Source organism: Myotis daubentonii, chromosome 7, assembly GCF_963259705.1.
Source record: "Myotis daubentonii chromosome 7, mMyoDau2.1, whole genome shotgun sequence".
NCBI lineage: Eukaryota > Metazoa > Chordata > Mammalia > Chiroptera > Vespertilionidae > Myotis > Myotis daubentonii.
This window is the reverse complement of record NC_081846.1, coordinates 35,739,645-35,767,321: the sequence shown is the minus strand read 5'-3', so window position 1 is coordinate 35,767,321 and position 27,677 is coordinate 35,739,645. Positions and strand designations below refer to the sequence as shown.

Below are 27,677 nucleotides of genomic sequence, written 5' to 3'. Positions count from 1 at the left end.
AGGGTAAATTCCAGAAGTGTTCCCATGAAAACTCAGGGAGGGAACAGGTGGCCAGAGCAATCAGGCAATAAAAGGAAAGTGCAAGGATGGGAAGGGGGAAATTAAGGCTGTGACTCAGGGTGACAAGAACAGCCAGTGAAGCTCATAAGAAAGAGCATGGGAGAACCAAGATGGCGGCATAGGTTAACGCAGGAGTTTGCTGCTTTGAACAACTACTTCAAAAGTGAAACCAAAAAACGGAAGGGACATCACCCAGAACCACAGGGGCGCTGGCTGAGTGGAAGTCCTACAACTAGGAGGAAAGAGAAACGCATACGGACACTCAGAGGAGGCGCAGTGCTGAAGTCAAATTCTGAGGTGCGGAGTGCGCGGAGCGGGCTGGCGGCGGAGGGCGCGGTTGTTGTTTTCAATCGGGAGGGAGTCGCAGACTCTGAGCTCCAGATCCGGGCGAGTCTTTAGGGACCCAGACTCAGGCGGAAGAAGCGGGACTGTCTGGCTTCGGTCAGAGCGAGTGCAGCTTTCTCTCCCAGCTTTGCAGCGGGTGCTGGGACTCAGAGAGGCAGAGCCCCTTGGGACAGGACTGAGAGCCGCCATAACTGCTCTCTCCGGCCCACCCTGTTGATCCTGTGCGACCCGCCCCGCCCAAGCCCTGCACAGAGGCATTTGCCGGATAGCCTCAGGCAAAGGCTAGATTAGCACCTCCCTAGAGGACAGAAGTTCTCTCACCGCTGACACAGCTGAATCTCATAGCCACTTGGCCTGGAGGTCAAACCCTCCCTGGAATTAGCTACAGCAATCAAGATTTATCTATAAGACTGCGAACAAAGACCACTAGGGGGTGCACCAAGGAAGCATAACAAAATGCGGAGACAAAGAAACAGGACAAAATTGTCAATGGAAGAAATAGAGTTCAGAACCACACTTTTAAGGTCTCTCAAGAAGTGTTTAGAAGCTGCGGATAAACTTAATGAGCTCTACACGAAAACTAATAAGACCCTCGATCTTATATTGGGGAACCAAATAGAAATTAAGCACACACGGACTGAAATAACGAATATTATACAGACGCCCGACAGCAGACCAGAGGAGCGCAAGAATCAAGTCAATGATTTGAAATGCGAGGAAGCAAAAAACATCCAACCGGAAAAGCAAAATGAAAAAAGAATCCAAAAATGCGAGGATAGTGTAAGGAGCCTCTGGGACAGCTTCAAGCGTACCAACATTAGAATTATAGGGGTGCCAGAAGATGAGAGAGAGCAAGATATTGAAAACCTATTTGAAGAAATAATGACAGAAAACTTCCCCCACCTGGTGAAAGAAATGGACTTACAGGTCCAAGAAGCGCGGAGAACCCCAAACAAAAGGAATCCAAAGAGGACCACACCAAGACACATCATCATTAAAATGCCAAGAGCAAAAGATAAAGAGAGAATCTTAAAAACAGCAAGAGAAAGAAACTCAGTTACCTACAAGGGAATACCCATACGACTGTCAGCTGATTTCTCAACAGAAACTTTGCAGGCCAGAAGGGAGTGGCAAGAAATATTCAAAGTGATGAATACCAAGAACCTACAACCAAGATTACTTTATCCAGCAAAGCTATCATTCAGAATTGAAGGTCAGATAAAGAGCTTCACAGATAAGGAAAAGCTAAAGGAGTTCATCACCACCAAACCAGGATTATATGAAATGCTGAAAGGTATCCTTTAAGAAGAGGAAGAGGAAGAAAAAGGTAAAGATACAAATTATGAACAACAAATATGCATCTATCAACAAGTGAATCTAAGAATCAAGTGAATAAATAATCTGATGAACAGAATGAACTGTTGATTATAATAGAATCAGGGACATAGAAAGGGAATGGACTGACTATTCTTGGGGGGGAAAGGGGTGTGGGAGATGTGGGAAGAGACTGGACAAAAATCGTGCACCTATGGATGAGGACAGTGGGTGGGGAGTGAGGGCGGAGGGTAGGGTGGGAACTGGGAGGAGGGGAGTTATGGGGGGGAAAAAAAGGAACAAATGTAATAATATGAACAATAAAGATTTAATTTAAAAAAAAAAAAAAAAAGAAAGAGCATGGCCTGGGGCCAGAACACCTGGGTGTGAACCCAACTCTGCCACTCACTGGCCCCCAGTGCCATCTCAGGTAAGTCCCTTAACCTCCTGAGACCCCACCTGTACCTCTCTATCATCCAGTCAGTATCCAGCCGCTATTAAAGCACAGAAACATAAGAAAATCAACAGACACATTTTGAAAACAATCAGTGTATCAATGAGGCTGGTTGTGTCAACAGCATTCCTACCTCCTGGCAATAAAGAATTAGAACACCAATTTTAAAACAAGCAGTGTTACAACAGCAGAATAAACTCAAGAGCACCCGGATACAATGTAGCTAAAGGGCACAACCTCAGTAGAGAAAATCGAACCCATTTACAGAGACACACTGCAGAGGGCCAGGCACAAACACTTCCGCTAAATCCCAAGCCAGCTTCCAAGGCACTCAGTGAGCTGGTCACAGCGCCTGCCCGGCAGTGAGAGGACCCACCCGTGTGCCAGCCCAGCCACCAGCCGTGGGGCCAGAGGAAGCTGCAGGAGGTAAAGCAGGGGGAGTTGGGCTGGGCCAGGGAGACAGCTTAAGCCCACAGTCTGGGGAGAAGCCCACGGACTAAGAACAGTTTTCACATCCTTAAATAGTTCAAGACAATATGTAAAGAAGATACTTTGTGACACACAAGAAAGTTCTATAAAATTCAACTTCCACACATGAGGTTTTATTGGAACCTAGGCAGGCTCATTCACCAGGGCACCACCGAGAGGGAGGACAAAGAACAAGGCTCTCGCAGCTGAAAATCCCAACCACCTTTTCCAGGAAAAGTGTGCTGAGCCCCGGTGTAGTGAATCCAAAAAGAGCCCCCGACACAGCAGATGAGTGTGGAAAGGGGAGACACTGGTTATCTATATGGAACACACACACACCTCCTCTCACAGAATAGGAAGACGAACTCCAGGTGGATTAAGGATTCAACTGCCCACAAAAGCTTTCATTAAAAAAAAAAAAAAAAAAAAAAGTATCTTTCTGACCTTAAAACAGAGGTTTCTTAATTGAGGCAAAAAAAAAAGCACTAATCGTAATAGATAAGACTAAGAAAAGTAAAAAACTCAGCCATCAAGACACCTTAAAGTAAGTGAAGAAAAAAGCTTCTGCACCCTGGCCAGGTGGCTCAGTTGGTTAGAGCAGGGGTCACCAACCCAAGGTCCGGGACCACTGGAGATCCGTGAGGTCTGAAAGGCTGGCGGCCGCTGGTTTTGAGTACCGTCCCATACACCAAAAGGTGACAGGTTCAATTCCCAGGGCAGGGCATACCCAAGTTTCAGGTTTGATCCCCGGTCAGGGTGAGTTCAGGAGGCAACCAATGGATGTTTCTCATATTGATCTTTCTCTCTCTGTGTGTCCTCCTCACTTTCTCTAGTATCAACTGAAAAAATACTTTGGAATAAATTATGATTTTAATGTGGTTTTAACTCCCTTGACCCTATACCCTACTATCTATTATGATGTTATTTTTCTATACTCTAATTTTTTGAAAACTGGTTTAGGGCTTTTGAATTAAATTCTGTAGTGAGAGTTATGTTCAATTCTACTTGCTTAACTGATTTTAATGCTCAACTTAATACATTTCATCCACACCAATGCTGCCCAATAAAAATATGTGGACCACATAGACAATTTAACATTTCCAATAGTTTCGTTTAAAAATAAATGGGTGAAATTAATTTCAAAAAATTTATTTAACTCAATATATCCAAAATATTGTTTCAACATATACTTAGTATAAAAATTACTAACAGGATTTTATGTCCTTCTTTCCTTCTGTCTTTGAAATCAGCTGTGTATTTCACACTTGAGGCGCTTCAGCATGGATCTGCCACTTTTCAAGTGTCCCAGCGCCACCTGTGACGAGGGTCAGCACAGGGCCACCCTCTGCCCTTCCAATACTGTGAGTTCCCTTTGTACCCAGAACATAAAAGCGCTGAGTGCAGACTCACAGCAGGTTAAGCTTCTTGCTTTCACAGAAGTACCACAGTGCCTCTAAAATAGCATGCTTTATGTTTAATGTCATACTAATCTAGGTCAGACGCTGTTTTAACTTCATTCCTATCACACTTCTCTTGGAAATCTGTATTACTGTCCAAACTACAAATTTCCAAGTTGTGGCAGAAAACCAGAGCCAGAGAGCTGAACTGGGCCCCCACTGCCAGGGCCTGCAGTCAGGACGGCTGCACTGCAGGGGCTAAAAAGCTTCACCCAGCAGATTCTGTGGGGCTCACAGAGGCCACGGCCCCTCCTCACTGTGCCCTGACCCTAGAAGCCTCATGGGAAATGTCCGTTACGCCTCCAAACAAAGACGAATCCTCAGTAGTTTGAAGGACTTTGTCCTCAGACCTCTTCAAACTACTGAGGGCTAGTCTTCCGTTTCTGGACCCAAGGTCACCGGGCAGCTCCAGCTTCTGTACCATGGGACCAAGTCCCTGCTGTTTTCCCAACGACTGCTTTCCCGACCACCTGCACTTTCCCAAGCTTCACTCACGTTACACTCAGTCTGACTAAACCCAACCTGAATTCCGGTTCTATCCACTGATTTTCATCCTGTGGCTAATGTGATGTCAACTCCTCACACATTCCTTAATGTGTCAGTTAATATATTTAAATACCAGGTCTACACTACTTAGTAACTGAATTTACACCTACAGACTTAGGCTGTCAAAGTCAATCAAACTGAACATACTTTGCCCTAGCCAGTTTGGCTCAGTGGATAGAGTGTTGTTGGCCTTCGGACTAAAGGGTCCCAGGTTAGATTCCGGTCACTTACCTGGGTTGTGGGTTCACTCCTCTCAGGGTGCATAGGGGAGGCAACTAGTCAATGTCTCTCTCTCACATCAATGTTTCTCTCTCTCCTTCTCCTCCCCCCTCCCTTCCACTCTCCTGAAAAGCAATATCCTCAGATGAGCATTAACAACAACAACAACAAAAAAAAACCCTTTAAAAAAAAGAAAGTATGAAATTTACATTCAATTAGAATAGATATAACATGAAAAAAAGACTGAAAAATCAGAAGAGAACAGTCTTCACACAGTCCCCAAAAGTGAGTTAACCACCTTTGAAATCACTGGTTATTATTCCAAAGCATCTTCATTTACAAAGTTTAAAACACAAGTATTTTTAAAGTATAACTAACACTAATAAAAGTGCTTTTCTGGTTGTTTTTCAAAAACTTCATAAATCTGAAGAAAAAATGCTGGCATGAACTAATATCTTACTATTAGCAAAGTTTAATATTTCCTCTTGAAAAGGGAACAAATAAGTCAGGATAATGAAAAAAATGCTCAAAGCAGTCTGATTCACATATTTATTTTATAATATATTATTCAATCCATTAGTACACTAAGAAATGGCTTTTCTTCCAACAAAACTTCAAAGACAGGCTGGAGAGATGCCCAGATTACAAATATGTATTTCCTTAGCATTGAAAAAAAAAAAGCTCCCTCCAAAAAAAGTAAAAAGTACTAAGACTAAGGGCACATTATAACTTATATGTGAAAAGCAGAGAAAACACCTAGTATTTGAATTTGTTGTTGTTAATCCTCACCCGAGGATATTTTTCCAATCACTTTTAGAGAGAATGGTAGGGAAGGGAAGGAGAGAGAGAGAAACATCTATGTCAGAGAGATACATCGATTGGTTGTCTCTGACATGCACCCCTACTGGGGCTGGGGACTGAACCTGCAATCCGGGTACATGACCTTGACTAGAATCAAAACCAAGACCCTTCAGTGTATGGGGCAATGCTCTAACTACTGAGTACACCACCCAGGACTAGTATTTGAATTTTTAGAGATAGCAGATATGCAAGTAATATTATTATTAATTTGTATAAATCAATAATAACAGGCAACTACAGCCCACAGGCACTGAGTACATTACAATCACCTCCCCAGGTAGTCCACAGGGTGTACTGAAGCCCAGCCCCAAAGTATAGAAGGTAGAACTGTGCGAGCACTCTAAGCTTTTACAAACACCGATCACAGCCAGGCCAAGAAGAAAGGCTCACTTCCAAATAATCAATATCATGTAGACCATGTTCTCTGAATGTGCAATTATTTTAGGTACTGTCAATAAAAAGACTTTTCAGCTCTGGTAGTGTGGCTCAGTTAACTGGAGCCATCGTCCCATACACCAAAAGGTCTCAGGTTCGATTCCCAGTCAGGGCACATGCTAGGATTGCAGGTTTGATGACCAGCCCTGGTCAGGACATGTACAGGAGGCGACCAATCAGTGTTTCTCTCTCTCCCCGCCCCTTTAACCTCTCTCTAAAAAAATCAATGAACATGTCCTTGGGTGAGGATTTAAAAAGAAAAAAGACTTTAAAAAAAAAGACTTTTTAAAAAGTCTTATATTTGAAAGCTAAAGAACAGACTCCCAAGTAGTCTACATGTCGAAAAGAAATAACAAAGGACTTCATATTAAAATTTGAGAAAATTTTAATATTAATTTGTTATTTAAGAAATTTAAAAATCAAGGTTAAAGCATGCTTAAAGAGAAATGTATAGTCGTGAATATATTAATTTTTAAAATGACAAAAACTAAAAATAAATGAGCTAAGTTTTACACAAGAGGCTAGAAAAAGTAAATGCGTAAAGGAATTAAAAGGAAAAAAAATAAAAAGAAAAATAAAAAGAAATTAAAAGGGCCTTAGCTGGTTTGGCTCAGTGAATAGAGCATTGGCCTGCGGACTGAAGGGTCCCGGGTTCGATTCCGGTCAAGGGCACATGCCCGGGTTGTGAGCTCTATCCCCAGCAGGGGGCATGTAGAAGGCAGCCGATCAATGATTCTCTCTCATCACTGATGTTTCTCTCTCTCCCTCTCCCTTCCTCTCTGAAATCAATAAAAATATTTTTTTTAAAGAAATTAAAAGAAAAAAGAGCAGAAATCACTGAAATGAAAACAACACAAAAGTGAATATCTACAAAACCAAAGTTAATTCTTTGCTAGGGAGTGCCTACTTCAGTAGTTTTACAAAAGTCTCCTCAAGGGAAAAAAAAAAAAAAAGATGACATTTCCAGAAGGAAAGGAAAACTGTAACTATAGATATATTTTTAAATCATAAAGTATACGTCAAACATGTTCTTGCCATGACTTTGGAAAACATGAATGAAACGAACAACTTCCTGGAGAAGCACCGTGGAGAGACTGCTGGTCAACCCTGTTTCTGACCTCTGACAAGCTTCCTGCCACTGAGAGCAGCCACATGTGGTAGCCGTGCTAGTTCCAGAAATCCTCGGCCCCAGCCAGGCAGGCAGCCTCCTCCACTGACCCATGTGCCTTGCAAATATTATCATTTCTGAGTGTGCCAGGCAGTGAGGAAACCTGGAAAGTTTTAGTCTGTGTTAATGGAACCCTTGATGGTTAGCCAAGCAAACTGATGCCTGCAATAAAAATGTCACTTCATGGTTCCCTCAGTGACAAAAATGTGGCCGACATAATGTAAGTGGAAGTGGTGTGCACAACTCCCAATCAATAGCCTGAGAGAGAAGGGGTGTGCCCTTCTCCTACTTCCCTTTTCCTCCTTCCTTCTGGCTGGAATGCAGTCCTGAAGGCTGGAACTGGGCAGCCATCTGGGCCCAGGAGGTGCCCTGAGGCATGGAGGTCAGGAGGAAAGAGGTGGAAGGCATCTGGATCACTGCCACTCCAGGCTCTGGTGCATGAGCTAAAGCACTTTCTACCTCATGTAAGCCACTACTGTTCCGGATCTTTCCTTCACTCGTAGGTCAACTTGATCCTGATTCAAATACTAATTACCAAAAGAAACTAAAAAGGAAATAGGAAAACAGAATTACCCACTAAGGAAGCTGACTTGGTAAAAGGGACAGAAAGGACCAGCTTGAGAGAAGAGGGCAGCCAGCCGCCTCTGGACTTCAACAGCACTGAGTGAGAAGAGCAGGAACCAGCCACCGGACAGCAGGATCCTCAGCCACAGAAGAAACGCCAAGTAGAACCACAACCAATTACGAAGGCTGACCACTCCAGTCCCAGCCTGGGCTGGGGACACAGCGAGGACTGGCAGGGCAATGCCTGGCCTGCGGAAAGGACTCTGAGACTGAAATTCCACAGCCACACACAGCAGGCCAGAGGTCGGCCTCCTTCAGGGGAGCAAACAGTGCTCTTACGTGAAGCCTCGGGCAACATGTTTCTCCTGTGAGCATCTAACGCAGTGGTTCTCAACCTGGGCTGCACATTAGAATCACCTGGAATCTTTTTAAAATCCTGATTTCTGGGTCTCATCCTCCGGAAATTCTGTTTCTTTGTTACTAACGTTGTGGCCCCACCCCATAACAAAGAAACAGAATTTCCGGAGGATGAGGCCCAGAAATCAGGATTTTAAAAACATTCCCAGGTGATTCTAATGTGCAGCCAAGGTTGAGAACCACTGATCTAAAGGCTCCCCCTGGTGGTATTCTCACTGCATGGTTCTCGTAGGCTATTTCAGGCCACATCTCCACGACAAAACCAGGTCATTTTAAGCAGAATTATCTAAAACCACCATTAAATCAACATGTGTGTGAGTATGTGTAAAACATGGGAACTGTGGCTGCTGATACAACGAACTCTCTAAGAAATTGTTTTCTGCCGAAACCGGTTTGGCTCAGTGGATAGAGCGTCGGCCTGCGGACTGAAAGGTCCCAGGTTCGACTCCAGTCAAGGGCATGTACCTGGGTTGCGGGCACATCCCCAGTGGGAGATGTGCGGGAGGCAGCTGATCGATGTTTCTAACTCTCTATCTCTCTCCCTTCCTCTCTGTAAAAAATCAATAAAATATATTTTAAAAAAAAAAGAAATTGTTTTCTGTAAAAAACACACAATAAATATTTATTGTTATTTTTTTAAGCGAATGTAACAGAAACCTGGACATGACATTTGCGGCACACTGCCTGGCCTGCAGGTGTTCACCCCAGGGTCACATGCCTAAGGGGCAGTGGCAGGCAGGAGGCCGTAGGTCCCAACAAAGCCTCATCACACACTGTGAGAAAGACTGCTGGGAGGCCTGATACCAGGAGCCTGTATTTAAAAGCCAGACTTGAAAGTTCCCCCCTAGCCTCTCGATCAGCCAGCGCCAAGCGGTCTGCTCCTGGCTCTGCACAACGAAGGGATGGACGAGGCAGGAAGGGGAGAGCCATGAAGTCAGAGCAGAGCAGGCCCTGGCCCTTGACTCCTGAGCCTCCAAGCGAGGCTGCTGTCCACCCAGGGCAGAACTGACCCAGGTCCGGGGAGGTGACAGCCACTGCAAGAGCCGCAGTGTCTTCCCTCCCCACTGAGGGAGGGGGCGCTTTTCTACATATAAACAGACATTACTGTGTAACCACGTTCGAACGGTGCTTCTAGTTTTTTCAAGTAAATGTATGAAACAGACACTTAACATGCTGATATTTACAAGACATTCCATTACCTTCTCTCCAGGTTTGGGTGACAGCTGCAGCTTCTCATAATCTTTCTTTGTCTCCAGAATTTTTTTGACGAGTCCTCCTGTTGAGAAGCAGCAGCTTTATGCTCCAGTTGTTCTCTGCCCTTTGAAGCTACTCTACTCTGATTGGGCAGAGGGCTGGCAAGAACACCCAAGTCCTTATTCTTCTCCTTCTACACTCAAAACAGCTTCAATAACCTTTATTTGATAAAGATAGCCCGCATCAGACTGATACAACAACTGGTGGTGGAAACTAGCTCTACAGCTTCATATTGTTTCAAAGAAATCAGCTCCTTGAAAGGGAAAAATAATCTTTAGAAATAAAATAGATTTTCTCTTCTGTTTCCAAAGATGAAGAAGAAATGTAGAGCCAGCAGCATGGCTCAGTGGTTGAGCACTGAAGGTCTGATTCCTGGTCAGGGCACATGCCCCAGTTGCAGGCTCAGTCCCCAGCAGGTGGTGTACAGGAGGCAGCCGATGGGTGTTGCTCTCTCATATCGATGTTTCCCTCCTCTCCCTCTCCCTTTCTCTCTCTCTCAATCAATAAAAATATATTTAAAATTTAAAAAAACCTGAATCTGATCAACTCTCTAGAACAGTGGTTCTCAACCTTGGCTGCACATTAGAATCACCTGGGAATCTTTTTAAAATCCTGATTTCTGGGCCTCATCCTCCAGAAATTGTTTCTTTGTTACTAATGTTGTGGCCCCACCCCATAACAAAAAAACAGAATTTCCGGAGGATGAGGCCCAGAAATCAGGATTTTAAAAAGATTTCCAGGTGATGCTAAGGTTGAGAACCACTGCCCTAGAACTAAGTTACAAGAATGTGGAAAAAGGCATACTAGAGGGTATGATAAGCAGCACCTCGGCGTGAGAAAGTCAGACGACTGGCTTCAATAAACACATCATGAGGGAAAGGGTGGGAGGGCCCCGAGTTAGGGGAGACTTCAGTCAGATCAACTGTAATGCAGGGACCTGGTCTGGACTGCCAAACTGAAAAAACACAAAACTGGAAAAAGAGGCATGGATGATACTAAGCAATTTTTTTTATACATATGGCAATGAATTTATGGCTATATTTTTTTAAAAGAGTCCTTATCTTTTAGAGCTACGTACGGAGTGTTTCCCGAAGAAATGATGCCCTGGGACTTGCAAAGGGCCTGGGGAGTGGGGTTGGGGGGGTGGAGGCTGAAATAAAACAACATCAGCCTCACTGTGGGAGCTGTGTGATGGGGACAAGGGGTCACTAGCCTATTCTCTGCTTTCATAGGTGTATGAAATAAAGCAGATCACATTGCAGAACTGTCCACCTGGGAATGACCTTGGAGATCATGCAATTCCAAATGTAATCACACGGGTAAGAAAAGGAGTCACCTACGAAACAGCTCACACCTGACCTCCAGGGTCGGGGTGCCCCTGGGTCCCCCAGGATGGGAGCAGCATCCATCATCTCCCAGAATAAAAAGCACCAACCTCAGAGGGACCCGTGCCCATGGAGCCCTATCTACTGCTGGTCGGACTCCTGCGTCTGACCCTTCCAGCCCACACCAACACCAGCACTCACCGTGCTTCTCATCTTCCTCCAGTTCCACTGCGTGTACCTGAGCAGGAAAGGAAGGAGAAGAAAGGAGATTCGGGTTTGTTGAATTCTCAAAATCCTACCTTCATGGATCTCATCAGAGGAATGGCGAAATTAGGGTAGAAAACTAACTGCAAAATTAGAGGGAAGTTCTGTCTGCATAAATCTGAACGCTGGAGTGAAAGTGTCATTACCAAACCCCAAGGCCAGGGCACTAACCACTTCGAGTTCTGACACCTCAGAGAGAGGTGGCGCAGCCTCCACCACAAACTGGTCGTCGTCTTCGTTCTCAGAGTTCTGCACATCGACAATCACATTGGAGACGGTTTGACCACTTCCTGTCCTGAATACAAAGAAATCAGATTAAATTAGAAATCTTGTCGATGATGTTTTCATCCACCCCGTGCATCTGGAGCTGAGTGCGAGGTTATGTGAGAGCAGCTCAGCACAGGGGCCTGTCGCTCTCGGTGGGGGGCTGCCTGTCCACTGTAGGATGTTTAGCAGCAGCCCTGGCCCCAAACCCCCCAAATGGATGCCAAGAACTTTCCCTCCGCCTCCTCCCCAGTCATGTCACCACTCCAGACATGGCCCCAACATCCCCGGGGGCGGGGTGACCCCTGGATGAGGACCTCTGTACAGGCCCCTCTCGTGGAGACCTGCTTGCCCTCCTCCCTCCTCTGACCTCCTGCTCCTCCTCCCAGACTCTGGGTGAAACCGAGCGGCAGAGAGAACTCACCTCCCAGAGTCTCACCCACATATTAACTCTCCACGCCCCCTTGGCCACTCAGGGATTCTGTTCCGACACCCCCAGCCTGCTTCTCCCACATCACCAAATCCGCCCCCAAAGGATCATCCTGTCACCTAAAAATGTGCTCATTCTCTTGTCTTCAAAACAAGAACCAGTAACTTCCCTCGGCCCTGCCTTCCTTCCCACTCCCTACTGTCCTTCCTTTGCTTCTCTTTGTCTCTTTGCAACACAACCTGAGTAAATGCCTACATCTGCCGTTTCCAAGTCCGACCTCCTGCTCTATCTGAAACACCCGACCCAGCCTCTTGACTTCTGTACCTTACAGATCCTACTGCATCCACTGGCAGGTTGTAAACTTACAAAAGCCCTACCTGGCGCTGGCCTTTATATTGTTTATGATTTGCTCATAACCTTTGTTTTTTTATTTCTGTGCAAGTAAACCTTTAAATCTTTTTTCCTATTTTTCCCCTCACTGTGTTTATGCTTAGAAAACCCGCCACCTAGAGGTCAGAGAAATGCACCCGAACATCCTCCCCACGTATTGTGAAGGTTTAACTGTGGGAGTGCCTGTGTTCTCTCTCACCCATCTGAAAAGTGAGGCCATGTGTGGTTTCAGGCGAGGGTCTAACCCAGCCGTGGGCAAACTACGGCCCGCGGGCCGGATCCGGCCCGTTTGAAATGAATAAAACTAAAAAAAAAAAAAACCATACCCTTTTATGTAATGATGTTTACTTGGAATTTATATTAGTTCACACAAACACTCCATCCATGCTTTTGTTCCGGCCCTCCGGTCCAGTTTAAGAACCCATTGTGGCCCTCGAGTCAAAAAGTTTGCCCACCCCTGGTCTAACCTGATTTTTCTTTTTCACAACAGCAAGTTTTCCCAGCACCATCCAGTCCACCCTTCCCCTTGCAGCATGTGCCCGATTCCCATCGATCCCGAGGTCCCACACACCGGGAGAAGCCCCTTGCCCCTCCTGTTAGAGCGCGCCTCACCTGTCCGCTGTTAACACCTCCGCGCTGTCTTGTCGTTTCACTCGGGGAGGCGCTGGCCTGGCACTCCCAGGCCGAGGAATTCTTCTAAAACCAGACAGTGGAAAACCAAATCAGGGGTATAAACACTCCCACATTTCAAAGTAGACAACAGAAAACCCAGGTCAGCTCAGCACTGCCTTCCAGCCACCATCTGCCTCCTAGTCTGCACATACGCTCAGGATATTAAGAAATGCCATTAACCTAAAAGGACCCATCTTTTAATCTTACATTTTCATTAATTTTAAGGTACAAAAATAACTATCAGTAATCAAAACATGACATAATTTAGCCATAAGTATGCATTCCCCTAAATCTCTAAAATGTTCTATGTGTAGTTAGTTGTCACCCAGGTACAGGAAGACTAAATAAAATACATGGTTTTTGCTTCTTAGTACAAATGTTTCCTCAGAATTAAGCTCAAGCATTACATGAACTGCAGGAGATACAGAGACGAGCGTGTCAGCTCCGCGTGGGGGGAGCACAGACCTGGCGCCGGACGGGAGCTCGGGGGGGACCTCAGGGTTCTCGGGCACCTCTGACTTCTCCTGGCTGATGGGTCCCACTTCTCCTTCTGAGGGGACGGCACCCCAGTCAGCAGTTTGCAAAGGAAGGAACAGAAACAACGGATACATACTGGAGAAGACAGTAACCAAGTAATTGCAAATATAAATGAGCTTTCTCATCCATCATCCTGATGAAGATAAAACAGGCACGTGGCATCTAACTCTGGTGAGGACCAGGGAAATGGGCTCCCTCCAACCCTGGCTCAACTCCTCCAGAAACAAAACTAAAAAGGTAGATCAATCAATTCAGCACTTTAACTTAAAGAAAATACAACCTAAAGAAATGGACACGTTAAATAACACATGTGCCAGGAGGCTCCCGTCACCACGAGTGACTAACAACAGGCAATCTGGCAAATACGGCATCGCCACACGCAAGACCTTTTAGTGTAAACGTGCCGTCATTTTAACACGTAACCAGCAGAGTACAGCGATACATCTAATAATTGCATGTCCGTACATGGGGTTCTAGAAGGTCTTCATTTAAGTTGTGAGCAGTGGAATTCCCAGTGCTTTTCATTTTCTTCATTTTAAAAATTTTCTACTTTGAGTACACCATATTATATTTATAATCTGAACAAAATTGTCTTCACTTTGATAAAATGATTTAATCTGTAAATAACAAGTCCAAACTATTAAGACAATTACATTTACTCCACTATTTAAAGTAAAAGTGAAAATCCATTAGAATTTGAATATTGAAAATATACTTTATACTTTGGAAAGAAATCCTTTGAAATGTTTTTTTAAAATATATTTTTATTGGTTTCAGAGAGGAAGGGAGAGGGAGAGATAGAAACATCAGTGATGAGAGAGAATCATTGATTGGCTGCCTCCTGTACGCCCCCTATTGGGGATCAAGCCCGCAATCCAGCCATGTGCCCTTGACTGGAATCAAACCTGGGACCCTTCAGTCTATAGGCCGACGCTCTACTCACTGAGCCAAACAGGCTAGGGCTAGAAATGTATTTTTGACACATAAAACATGCAGATTAAATCTTAAATTGGGATAGTGGAGACGTGTTTTATTGACACACCTGTAAGACATAAATCTGAGAGCATGTCTGCATCTGTACACACGTGTACACACAATTCATACCGAGCACTCACTCAGCGCCATTCCTTACCTGAAACACTAGGGGAATCACCTGAAAAAAAGAAAAAGAACACATCAGAAATTCAGTTTTGTGTTAGTAAACCTCGGTATACAAAAAAAGCAGAACAGTATTAGAGAAAAATACATAATAAACAATTTGTGTTTTATTAGGGGGAAAATGGTCATTTCTTCAAAACTTCTTTTCTAGTCACTATCACTATTTTGTTTCAAAGGTAGAAAAACAAAGAACAAAGAAAACTATGACTCATAACATGTTATAACAGGAAACTGGTATGAAGAAAGTGTGTCATAGGACAAGCATGACTGACTCCAAATGTATGGGTCCAGGCCATTCCTCGAAGGAACCGCCAGCCACGGTTAGGACTCGGGTGAGACCAAGCAACCAGCCTCCCACAACTGGTCACCAGCTCCTAAATGAGAAGAAACTTTCTCAAGCTCCACAGGAGCAACCTTTGCACTTGTCACCGGGGTCCTTTTCCTTCAAGTGTTGCTCAGGGCACAGGTAGCTGAGAGAAGCACTACAGGGTTGTAGGGTGGGTGGGTTCAACCCACAGGTGGATCGTCCTTTTTTGTGTTACTCTGAGAATGCATGAACACATGTGCAGAAGAGCCAAAACTGCACGCCCCTGGGTCACTGGGAGGACCCACAGGCCAACGCAGGGTGAAGAGCACTCTCGGCCCCCTGCTCTGTCCACCTGCAGGAGGACTTGACTCTCCACTGACTATGGAACACCACACAGAGCCACAGCAACAGTGCCCCAGCGGCAGCGGAAACCGGGAGGCCCCACAGGACCCCACAGAGTGAGAGCAGAGGACAGGCCTGGTGACCAGTGGGGCCCGAGGAACTTGAGGGGCGGTTAAAAGGGGCCTGGAGAATGTGGCTCTAGACCAGTGGTTCTCAACCTTCCTAATGCCACGACCCTTTAATACAGTTCCTCATGTTGTGGTGACCCCCAACCATAAAATTATTTTTGTTGCTACTTCATAACTGTAATGTTGCTACTGTTATGAATAGTAATATATATATATATCTAATATGCAGGATGTATTTTCATTGTTACAAACTGACCAAAATTAAAGCATAGAGATAAATCACAAAAACAATATGTAATTATATATGTTTTCTCCGATGGTCTTAGGCGACCCCTATGAAAGGGTCGTTAGACCCCCAAAGGGGTCGCGAGCCACAGGTTGAGAACCGCTGCTCTAGATGACACCAAGGTGTGAGAACGTGCACATGGCAATTTCAGTCCCATGACGCGGTGTGACTAAGCCACTCCTGAAAGCATCATGGCCCCCTGCTGCTAAACTCCCATATGGCCACGACTCCTAGTGGGAGCACGTCCCGATGATCCTGTCCCCCAATGGCCCTCTGTGCTTCGAGGTTCCTGGTGGCCGGCCTGTGTCCTCCTCCTACCCACAGGCTGTCCCCGACCCGGTGGCCAAGTCCCTTCCAGCTCTGGTGCACACCGCTGTCCTCAGTCCCTTTGTGCACACTAACACACTCACTGCCCGGGGCCTGGCACCGCTGTCCTCAGTCCGCTTTGTGCACACTAACACACTCACTGCCTGGGGCCTGACACCGCTGTCCTCTGTCCGCTTTGTGCACACTAACACACTCACTGCCCGGGGCCTGGCACCGCTGTCCTCAGTCCGCTTTGTGCACACTAACACACTCACTGCCTGGGGCCTGACACCGCTGTCCTCTGTCCGCTTTGTGCACACTAACACACTCACTGCCTGGGGCCTGACACCGCTGTCCTCTGTCCGCTTTGTGCACACTAACACACTCACTGCCCGGGGCCTGACACCGCTGTCCTCTGTCCGCTTTGTGCACACTAACACACTCACTGCCCGGGGCCTGGCACCGCTGTCCTCTGTCCGCTTTGTGCACACTAACACACTCACTGCCCGGGGCCTGACACCGCTGTCCTCTGTCCGCTTTGTGCACACTAACACACTCACTGCCCGGGGCCTGACACCGCTGTCCTCTGTCCGCTTTGTGCACACTAACACACTCACTGCCCGGGGCCTGACACCGCTGTCCTCTGTCCGCTTTGTGCACACTAACACACTCACTGCCCGGGGCCTGACACCACTGTCCTCTGTCCGCTTTGTGCACACTAACACACTCACTGCCCGGGGCCTGACACCGCTGTCCTCTGTCCGCTTTGTGCACACTAACACACTCACTGCCCGGGGCCTGGCACCGCTGTCCTCTGTCCGCTTTGTGCACACTAACACACTCACTGCCCAGGGCCTGACACCGCTGTCCTCTGTCCGCTTTGTGCACACTAACACACTCACTGCCCAGGGCCTGACACCGCTGTCCTCTGTCCGCTTTGTGCACACTAACACACTCACTGCCCGGGGCCTGACACCGCTGTCCTCTGTCCGCTTTGTGCACACTAACACACTCACTGCCCGGGGCCTGTCACACTAGGCCTCCAACAGGTGTTTTCTGTTTGAGCAAATGGACAAATGTCAGCCCCACGCGGCCACACCAGCCCCAGCAGCCCCAGGCCACCCAGCAACCGGCCCGCACAGCCCTGCTTCTGGGGCACGACACTCGAGGAGGCCCTGGCACCCCCCTAGCCTGTTAGAAACTCCAGGCCTTAGAAGACAAATGCAGAATGTGCATTTCATCACAACTTTTTTTAAAATGCTAAGAAAACTATGCCAAAAGCAGAGACTAACCAGGTGCAACTTAAGACACTGAAAGAACATTACAAACAGAAAACCATGGTCATGAGAGTGTTGTGAGCTGATGACAGTGTTGTGAGCTGATGAAAGTCGTCTTTGAACATGAAATCAGTGGTGTGTGCTTGGCCTGTGGGAGGCCCAGCAGAGGCTGAGGCTGGCTTCAGGGTCATTCCTACACTCCAGGGTCTGCCACTTTACCTCCCTCCGGAGAAACTCCCAGGACAAGGGACAGGCTGGTCTATCCAGCAACGACTAGAATATTCCGCTCTCGTTTATGTAGCGGAGAAAGGGAGGCGTATGAAGGTAAGGACAGGGCCCCGTGTGGGCCACAGCTCTGACAGGACCCCAAGAAGGGAGATGCCCACAGGCAGCACCACGTCAGGGGACTCAGCGCCCCAGGAAAGGAGTGAAAAAGCCGTCCTTACCTTTCTGCTTCACTGCTGGTTCTGGCTCGGGGTTGTCCCGCCACAGACTAGGTGAGTTACCATCTGAAACACTAGCTGAGTTAGTATTAGCTTCTGTCGGTCCTGATATGAAACAGTTTGAAAGGGGTAGTTAAGACTGTGCACTGCGGGCTGGTGGCTTTACCACAGAGCTACTGACCACCAGGTGACCCGCAGTGTATAGTGGATGCACCAAAGGCGATCCCCAGGGGAAGCATTCGAGATCTTGCTCCCAGGCATATGTCCTCATTTTGGCTCAAATAAACTCATAAAAATTCAAAAATAAAAAAAAGATCCCCAAGTGTGGCTCTGGGGTCCAGAGGGAAGGAAGGGTGCAGCCTGTGAGCAGGGCGAGGCCCACTCAGCCCAGGTGGAGGCCTGGCCCCCCTCCTCCATTTCTAGAAGCGTCTCCCACTACCGCCAGGCCTGGGAGTTGAGAAGCTGCAAAAAGGCAGTAATCTCAGGAAAGCAGGAGGAAAAGAAAAATATTTTTGGCATGGTGTAAAGGTCTAGATATCTTAAATGCTCCCAACTACCTGCCTACCAATTAATGATTAATGTGCCAATGTTGATAAAATTAGAAAAAAAAAATATATCCAATATCTGAGAAATGTTTTTCCTATTTTAAAAAAAGGGGGGAGGGGCAAGGAGGTACAGGAGGGACAGATTCTGAATTGTGGCAGGACCCTGGGCTTGAAAGTGACCTATCACTGAAGGACCCCACTGTCTAAGAAGAAAATAATATTGGGAGACAAAAACAAAATAGAAAAATGTTCCCTTTCCTGAAACACAACTTATAATTTCTCAAAAGTATTCAAAGAAATAGTTTATATCAACCTGCCATTGACTATCAAAGAACTGCTTTATTTTATGTAACAGAAGTACATAAATAGATGACATAATCTTCTAAGGTGCTTTTTTTAAAAATCTTTAAAATGATGCAGACAGACAATCTGATTCATGGGGTTAATTACTTATGATATCTTATAGAGGGCAGACAAGGAAGCAATATGAAATATTAAGTTCTAGACAAACATAAGCATCAGCTTGGCAGCTATAGATGATCAGTTTTAGAAGAAAACACCCCAATAATTTTAAGTTACATTTTATTTGAAAGAGTCAAATATTTTCTATACTCTACAAAACCCACTAGCACAGTAAGTAAGCCACAAACGTACTATCTTTATTCTGTAGTTCAAGGAGACTAGTGACACTTGGCACAGTTTTATCTTTTTAAACTTCTGGTTATTTTCTGGAGTAAGCTTCAAATTTACACAAGTAGAACCAAGAAACAGGCTAAATATTTACTAATTATACAACTAATTCTTAATCACAGAGGGAAGGTTAACCAGTTTGCCAAATAACACTCAAAGAAATAATACACTCATTAAAATTACTATAAACTGGAAAGAAAAAAAAGGCATACTAGCGCCATCTGTTGTCTAAACTACCAGGAACCAAGGAACCTCGCAGGTCAGGTGTGGACGGGCATCAAGGCCTCTCATGTTCTGCTGCCTTTCCTGAGCCGCAGCCTGCAGCTGTCATAGAGTCCAATGAGATCCCGGTGCACCCCAATGGGAAACAAGGGGAAGAGCACAGTGCACCTGCATCGGGGTGAAGGGGAAGCAAAACGCTCTGCCCGATCCAAGCAGGCCTTCAGGTCTAACAAATATGGGGCGGTGGGGAGTAAAGGGGTGTCATAAGTTAAACGACACCACAAAGAAACAACCAGACAAATCCAGAAAGTGAACATTCTACAAGGCAAACAACCTATTCTCTCCAAAAAAGAGCGGGGATGGGGGGAGGAGGGTTATTCTAAATTCAAAGTAAAGAGGCAAAAATTATAATAAAAATATAGTGTATTAATCTTAACTGGATCCTGGTTTTTAAAAACATAAGAACTTTTTTGACACAATCAGAATACAGCCTGGGTTTTTAGGTGTACCGGGGTCAGATAGCAAGAGAATTTTGTTAGGTGCAACAATAATTTTGTGCTGTGTAGGAGTATGTCTTTTTTATTTTTTGAGCTACATGCTGAGATATTTAAAGGGAAATATGTAGAGGTAAACTGTTAGGATGTTTTCAATATACTGTGAAATATTTCATAAAAATACATAGCTATGTAAGATCTGGAAACAGCCCAAGTGCCCATCAGTAGATGAGTGGCTAAAAAAGCTGTGGTACATTTATACCGTGGAATACTATGCAGCAGTAAAAAAGAAGAATCTCTTATCCTTTGAGATAGCATGGAGGGACCTGCAGAGTATCATGCTAAGTGAAATAAGTCAGTCAGAGAAAGAAAAGTATCACATGATCTTACTCATATGTAGAATCTAAGTAACAAAATTAACTGATGAACAGAGTGGATCCAGAAACATGGAAGCATGGAACAGAGTGTGGAATCTTGGAGGAAAGGTGGAGGATGGGTGGAGGGGGAGGAAACCAACCAAGGACCTTACATGCATATATGTATAACCCATGGACACAAATGAGGCTATGCATATATGCACGGGGGGGGGGGGGAACCTGGGCCAGGGTTGGGGGGCGCGGGCTGGAGGAAGTCAATGGGGGAGTAAGGGAGACATATGTAATACTTTCAGCAATAAAGAATTAAAAATAAATAAAGTTACACAGCTATTAATGAAGCAAATATGACCAAATGTCATCACGATGGATCTAGGTGAGAGATATATGGGTCTTAATCATTCTAATCTCTCTACTTCTGTATCTTTCACAGTAAGGAAATTTAAACAATAAAACAAAATTAAATGAGGGACTCAAGCAAAGTAAAGGCACGGATGGCTTCCTGTCCCGGAAGGCTGGGACTGTCAAACCGCAGTCAAGAGAGCAGGCTGACCAGGCAGCCTGCACCACAGTCTCAGGAGGGGGAGAAACAGTTCACACTTTAAAAATTAAATGGATAAATTCCTTGTGGGATTCTTTAATCCGCCTGAAAAAGCAAATGATAACAACAAAAACATGAACTCTCCTGCTATCCCTGACAATACAAAGCCAGCCATCTGGCATTGGGCACAGGCCAGCCAGGGCCTCGGTGGGTCGGCACAACATGGGCACCAGGGGCTCTCAGTAAACTAACGTGTGTGTAAGGAGCAGAGTGGCATGGCATGCCTGAGACAGGCCAGCCACCTTGTGGATATCATCTCATTCACTTTGACCCACGTGCCAATGAAAGGAGGATCCATGGGTTTGCAGGGGTTGGGGGGTGGAATTCTTCCCAAGGCCTGGGACTACACCGGCCACTCCATGCCCCACCCCTCTCCTTTGGCCCCGGGACTGCCTGGGAGCTCCTGCCTGGACCCTGCCTACAGCTGAGAGAAGCTCCCGCAAAGATGACATAGCCAAACCGGTTTGGCTCAGTGGATAGAGCGTCTGCCTGCGGACTGAAGGGTCCCAGGTTTGATTCCAGTCAAGGGCACGTGCCTCGGTTGCGGGCACATCCCCAAGTAGGGGGTGTGCAGGAGGCGGCTGGTCGGTGTTTCTCTCTCATCGATGTTTCTAACTCTCTATCCCTTTCCCTTCCTCTCTGTAAAAAATCAATAAAATATATTAAAAAAAAAAAAGATGACATAAATGCACCACCCCAAGAAGCAACTGCACTGCAGCACGTGGGCCCTTTGTGTGAGCGTTTTCATTGTAAGGAGTCATCCTGCTCCAGTTCAGTCAGTGCCCTTTATTCAGTTGTCCCGCAGTGCTGGAGACCCAGATAAAACACAGAGCTGACCCACTTGGAACAAACAGCAAGGCCACCTCACGCACGGCCTGGGGACCCACTGGAGCAGGGCTGCAGACACACAACTTTCAGAAATGTGGTTCTTATCTTAGGGGGAAACACATGGTAGGAAAGACATGCCTATCATGCTTCTAGCCACAGGTACAACATTTTAAAAATCAGAGATATAAGGTAAGTTCAGCCTAAAAATTTTTATTATTCCCTACAGTCAGATTTACACTCCTTTTTTCCCTTCAATGACACTAAAGAATTCTAGTATTTCTGAAGAATTTAGTTTAACATCACAGAAGGCTACAATTACTGGTATTTAATTAACATCATCCCATTTGAATTTCAAATTCATACATCTAATTGCTCCTTATCAGCAGGCGAGGCTGCGTGCCCACGTCACACTGCCGACCTCAAACAGAAAAAGAAAGGCAAGCCACAGAACAGCTCCCCAAGTGCCCACAGCAAGCACTTCCCAGTCTTCCCTGTGGGCATTTTCTAGAACAGAGTGGAAAAGGATGGAAACCTGGAAGATGATTTTTCTTTTCTTTTTTTTTTAAAATATATTTTATTGATTTTTTACAGAGAGGAAGGGAGAGAGAGAGTTAGAAACATCGATGAGAGAGAAACATCGATCAGCTGCCTCCTGCACATCTCCCACTGGGGATATGCCCCCAACCCAGGTACATGCCCTTGACCGGAATTGAACCTGGGGCCTTTCAGTCCGCAGGCCAACGCTCTATCCACTGAGCCAAACCGGTTTCGGCGAAGATGATTTTTCTAACACCCACATCATTTTGTAAAATCCCAACAGCAAGATGAAGACAGCATTTTGGTTTAGATCAGTGATTCCCAACCTTTTTTTTTGGCTCTGCCCTATCTAAGCATCTTTAAAATCCAGATTACCCCCCCTACCTGTGACATATAATTCTTATTATTCAAAAAGTGAACTCCTATTCACATGGGGGAAGCCTAAAGGCCATTAACTTGGTCCAAACAAGCTTCCAAAGAACATGGCATCCATGAAAGAGAAAAATAAAAGAAGGAAAGGACAGTTGAAGCACTGAGGAAGAAATCACTAAGAAATTGTTAAAAATAATAATAATAATAATATGAAGTGATATGAAAAAATAACAAATATTCAAAACATACAATAGAGAACTGAAATGCATAAATATGTCACATTATATATTTATATACTGTATATGAGGCCCCTAGAACCATAAGAAATGCAAAAAATTCACTGTTAATATCTCAGTCTAGAATTGCCCCCCTTAAAAAATCAAACTGCCTCCCTGTGAGGCATGTGCCCCACATGGTAAATCACTGGTTTAGATGCAAAAATAAGTTGTACTGCCCTGGCCAGTGTTTCTTAGTGGTTAGAGCATCGGCCTATGCACCGAAGGGTCTCAGGTTCAATTCTTGGTCAAGGGCACGTACCTGGGTTGCAGGTTCAATCCCAGGCCTTGGTCGGGGCACATGTGGGAGACAACCAATTGATGTGTCTCTCTTGCATCAGTGTTCCTTTCTCTCTCTTTCTCTCTCTTTCTCCCCTTTCCTCCCTCTCTTCCACTCTAAAAAATCAATGAAAGCCCTGCCAGCATGGCTCAGTGGTTCAGCTTCTACTATGAACCAGGAAGTCATGGTTCAATTCCCAGTCAGGGCACAAGCCCAAGTTGCAGGTTCGATCCCTAGTAGGGGGCATGCAGGAAGCAGCCAATCAATGATTCTCTCTCATCACTGATGTTTCTATTTCTCTCTCCTTTTCCCTTCCTCTTTGAAGTCAATAAAAAAAATATTTAAAAAAAAATCAATGGGAAAAATATCCTCAGGTGAGGATTAACCACCATAAAAAAATAAGTTGTACAAAAAGGGGCATGGAAAAACTGTTATTCATCTTTATCATCTAACATAGCAAGTTAAAGTAAACAGAATATCAACTCATTTCTGACCTTCAGGACATTATAATGAACATCAAAGTGGTTAGAATAAAAATAATAATAATTTATACCTACATTTAGATATAACTATTTCATACCAAAGTGGTTAGAAATTTAAACTAAAGAGTTTACTTTTCTTATCTATTTCTGAATCTGTAGTTTCCTAATCTGGTTCATTATTTAATCCAGACACTATGGGGCCTAAAATGTTAGCTGAAACATGACCCTCCTTCCCTCCTGACAAAAAGTAGTCAACGAGAGAGCACGGTGTTGCCAAGGCCTTTGAGTTGATTGCTTCAGCCGGCATTCATAGGGGCCAATGCCAAGGTCACTAACAGTCTCGGCCTCCACGGGACGCCCCTCTAAAAAGCATTCAACAAGACACCCCCTCCTGAAGTGCCTCCCCTTGGCTTTCAGGACACCCACTCTCCAAACTTTCCTCCAACTTCTGTGTCCCCTGCCAGAGCTGCAATGTGGCCCCGCAACTCAGGCTGCCCACTCGTGAGCCCCTCCTCCCATCACATCCTCTCTCAGCTCCAGCCTCAGGACCTGCTTCCTGTCACTCAAACAGGCAAGCCTGTGCCCAGCTCAGAGCTTCTGCCCGCTCCTGGACACCTACAGGTCCTCCTTCACCCCAGCCAGCTCTGTCCTGATGTCCCCTCCCCAGAGGCCCTCCCTGCCTGCACACCGCCCAACCATACCCACTCCTCCTAGCTTCACTTCCCTCCAAGTCTCCTGGCTAACTAACATGAATGTATGCATGCTGTGTTCTCCTGGCTACCTGTCTTCTCCCTCTCGATCACTGTCCACAGACATTTGCAGAATGAAGAAACAAAGGCTCCAATGCACACACTCAGCCTGGGACGGACTCATGGCAGGAAATCCTCGCAGCCCTGGAGCTCGGCAAGCGGGGCACATGTGTCCTGCCCTGCTCCACAGGCGGTGTCTAGAGCCCAGGCCCCAGGTGGAACCTTTGCTGACCACCCACCGAGCTCCACCTGGTCAATAATAATAGGAAGCAGAGGACAGGTGGCTAAGGGGCCGGCTCTCGAACATCCTGCACAGCCTCCGTCGGGTGGGGCAGCCCAGGTTTCCCATGCTCCTTCTTAGCTTTCCTGCAGGAGGTGTACGTTCTTTCTCAGAGGAAAGACTAGGTTCACTTGTTCTAAGCCCCTTCTTCCTAACATGAAATTACACAATGAAAATATGTACTAAACTAAATTTGTAATGCTGCAGTTATCAAATTAAATTTAAATGCACTCACCAACTCAAAGTGACTAGTTGTGCTATAATGTACTATTTAAGAACAGGCAAAAGTCTTCTCATGCAGAATGTTTTCTGGATTCTATATGGGTTCTAGAATGGCTTTATGATTCTATGTGTCCAACAGCATAACACCTCACACCCCAGTACATACAGGCTTATCCTTCGAGCTGAACAGAGTTCCTGGGCCTCATGCCCTTTTCCCGATGCTCTCATGCCAACAAGTCAGTGTCAGGGGGGAGTGCCCGCTTTGCTGGGTGAGGATCCACATGAGGTCAGTGCCCTGGCTAGCAGGCAAGAAAGAAGAGAGTCCACCAATTTGTTGACAGCTCAGTAATTCCACAAAGCTTGCAAACCTCCGACAGTTGAATGTGTTAAAGAACCTCTAAAGCAGTGGTTCTCAACCTTCCTAATGCCGCAACCCTTTCATACAGTTTCTCATGTTGTGGTGACCCCCAAACATAAAATTTTCGTTGCTACTTCATAACTGTAATTTTGCTGCTGTTATGAATCGTAATGTAAATATCTGATATGCAGGATGTATTTTCATTGTTACAAATTGAACATAATTAAAGCATAGTGATTAATCATAAAAACAATATGTAATTATATATGTGTTTTCCGATGGTCTTAGGCAACCCCTGTGAAAGGGTGGTTCGACCCCCAAAGGGGTTGCGACCCACAGGTTGAGAACCGCTGCTAAAGGACCTCTACAGTGCAAGCTCGCCCATGAACTCAGACGCAGAAAAGCACTCAATATGACTGTCAGCTCCGAAAACCCAAAAAGTCAACAGAAGAACTATGACAAGGCTTGATTTAGGATACAACTGCAACAATCAATAAAGCATCTACATTCTAACAATAATCACTAAAAATGATGAGGGGAAGAGAGATTCCACTTCCAAAAAACTAAAAACAAAACAAACGATCAAATAAACCTTGACTCACAGACACACATGCACACACATCTTGGGAGGAAGGAGACGCCTGCATAACTCCAAATTAGAGGTATCCAATCTTCCCCACATAATGAAGCCTGAGTTTAACACAAATCCAACTAAATCCAGGGAAGTTAAGGTAGTTTTGTTTCTAGGACATGGGATTCTTTGACTATCAAGTGATTTAAAAATACATCTGGAAGAGCAGACAAAAGGGCTGAAAGCTGTTTTAAAGAACAATGATAGGAAACCAGTAGTAAAACAGAAAACAGTGGAAGTTTAAAAAGGCGTGTAGGGAGACCAGAGAGCACGAGGGAAGGAAAATCACTAGTAAGTGATCCTGGAATACTGCTGAGTTATTCTGAAAAAAAAAAGAAGAAAAGAAAATAAAAGAAGAGAAAAGAAGAGAAAAGAAGAGAAAAGAAAAGAAAAGAAAAGAAAAGAAAAGAAAAGAAAAGAAAAAAGAAAAAGAAAAAAAAAGAAAAGAAAGACAGACTCTGAAACCTCACCTTCCACCATAAATTAAAGCAGGGGTCCTCAAACTACAGCCCGCGGGCCACATGCAAATACAAATATTGTATTTGTTCCCGTTTTGTTTTTTTACTTCAAGATAAGATATGTGCAGTGTGCATAGGAATTTGTTCATAGTTTTTTTTTAACTATAGTCCGGCCCTCCAACGGTCTGAGGGACAGTGAACTGGCCCCCTGTTTAAAAAGTTTGAGGACCCCTGAATTAAAGTAAGAAATAGCTAAAACAATTAATGATAATAATGTATGACAAAAGACAAAGTCTTCATCTCTCAAATCTCTGGACTAAAAGAAAAAAAAGACTGGCAGCTTCCAATGCAAACAAATTAAACACTTGGGCAAGTCAGAAATCAAACATAATTAATAGAAATGAACATTAAAAAATGTAAAAATCAAACACTTTTTTAAAAATTGGCAGATGTCCCTCATGTACAGGGAAGTTATGCAAATTAAGACCGAGGCTCTGAGGAGAGTAATAAGGAATCAGGCAAAGGGAAGAACAGACAACTGAGGAAGGCGGTGAGAATTACTGGCCCACAGAGGATGCAGTTTCACTAGGAAGCCCAGGGAGACAGCGAGCCTCTGAAGCCCTGGAGCAGGAGGGGGCAGAGGGCACGGCAGGCACCCGCAGCTAAAAGCTTCGTGCCAGCGCTTACCCTTCCGGGAGCCCATCCCACACAGACGTTCATTAAAGTATTACGTGTTATGGTTAAAGGGGATGGACGATTCCATGTCCAAAAAACTCAAAACAAACACCCAAGCTTCATTTCTAAGTGAAAAATTTCAAAGATGACATCCTTGCCTCACTTCTTTAACTTCCACAATTTAGGAAAAGTAACTTTATACTGAACTGAAAACCTTCAACAGCACTTCCCTGCACTGGCTCGCTCTCTCCCCACTTAGTTATTTCTGTCATATGAGTCTACCCTTCGGCAAACCCCGGCTAGGCCTGTTCCCTGCAGCTTCCCAGTGATAGCTTCTGCTGTTTGAAATGCATAGGGACCATCTGCCTGAGAACAGGAGGCTCTTGCTGTCCCTCCTGCATCAGGATTAAATGCAGCCAATCATACAAAGATAAGAGTCGCTGAAACATGGATGACTGGTACATATTTCCAGAGAATTAAAATTGGATCACATCTTCCAGGTGTGATCTCCAGTAAGGAGGTGCTCTCTGCCCCGGTGTCATGAGCTCATGTATGTGTGTAAGAGCCACATCTCTTCATCACTTTCCCAGTCTTTGTTCATCCCCCCAATGGCAGAACTGCTTTCAAGCCACGAGAGTGTTTTCCCATAGACACTGTGATTAAGGCAAAGAAATGACTCTCCACATGTTTAGGCACTTATATGATACAGTTTGCTGTACCTTCCAATGAGGTTTTAGATCGCCGTTTTGAAGTCTTTGTTGCCATTGACCTGGGTGCTCTACTGGAAACCTCCGTCTTAAAGAGAATAAAAAAAATTAATTGATGCATCCCTCAGAGATCCACGAGCAGATTTATGATCCAAGCTCCGCTCGAGGAAGAACAGGACACAGAACAAGGCCATCCATACTCTTTA

At 45.2% G+C, this 27,677-nt stretch overlaps 1 protein-coding gene across 6 annotated transcripts in view; it reads right to left on the bottom strand.

Moving 5' to 3' along the window:
* Positions 1-27,677, bottom strand: part of TRAF3IP1 (TRAF3 interacting protein 1) — a 42,692-nt gene that overhangs the window by 5,467 nt on the left and 9,548 nt on the right. For 2 of the 6 annotated variants that reach the window (XM_059703737.1, XM_059703741.1), the window contains 8 exons: positions 27,484-27,559; positions 17,695-17,796; positions 14,577-14,597; positions 13,373-13,457; positions 12,848-12,931; positions 11,323-11,446; positions 11,089-11,125; positions 9,508-9,584 (listed from right to left, as the gene is read on the bottom strand). In XM_059703737.1, coding sequence (XP_059559720.1) covers positions 9,508-9,584; positions 11,089-11,125; positions 11,323-11,446; positions 12,848-12,931; positions 13,373-13,457; positions 14,577-14,597; positions 17,695-17,796; positions 27,484-27,559 — 606 coding nt within the window. Of the gene's footprint in view, positions 1-8,484; positions 8,688-9,507; positions 9,585-11,088; positions 11,126-11,322; positions 11,447-12,847; positions 12,932-13,372; positions 13,458-14,576; positions 14,598-17,694; positions 17,797-27,483; positions 27,560-27,677 lie in introns of those variants that run through there. The other 4 variants (XM_059703740.1, XM_059703742.1, XM_059703743.1 and 1 more) reach the window with 3 other exon arrangements.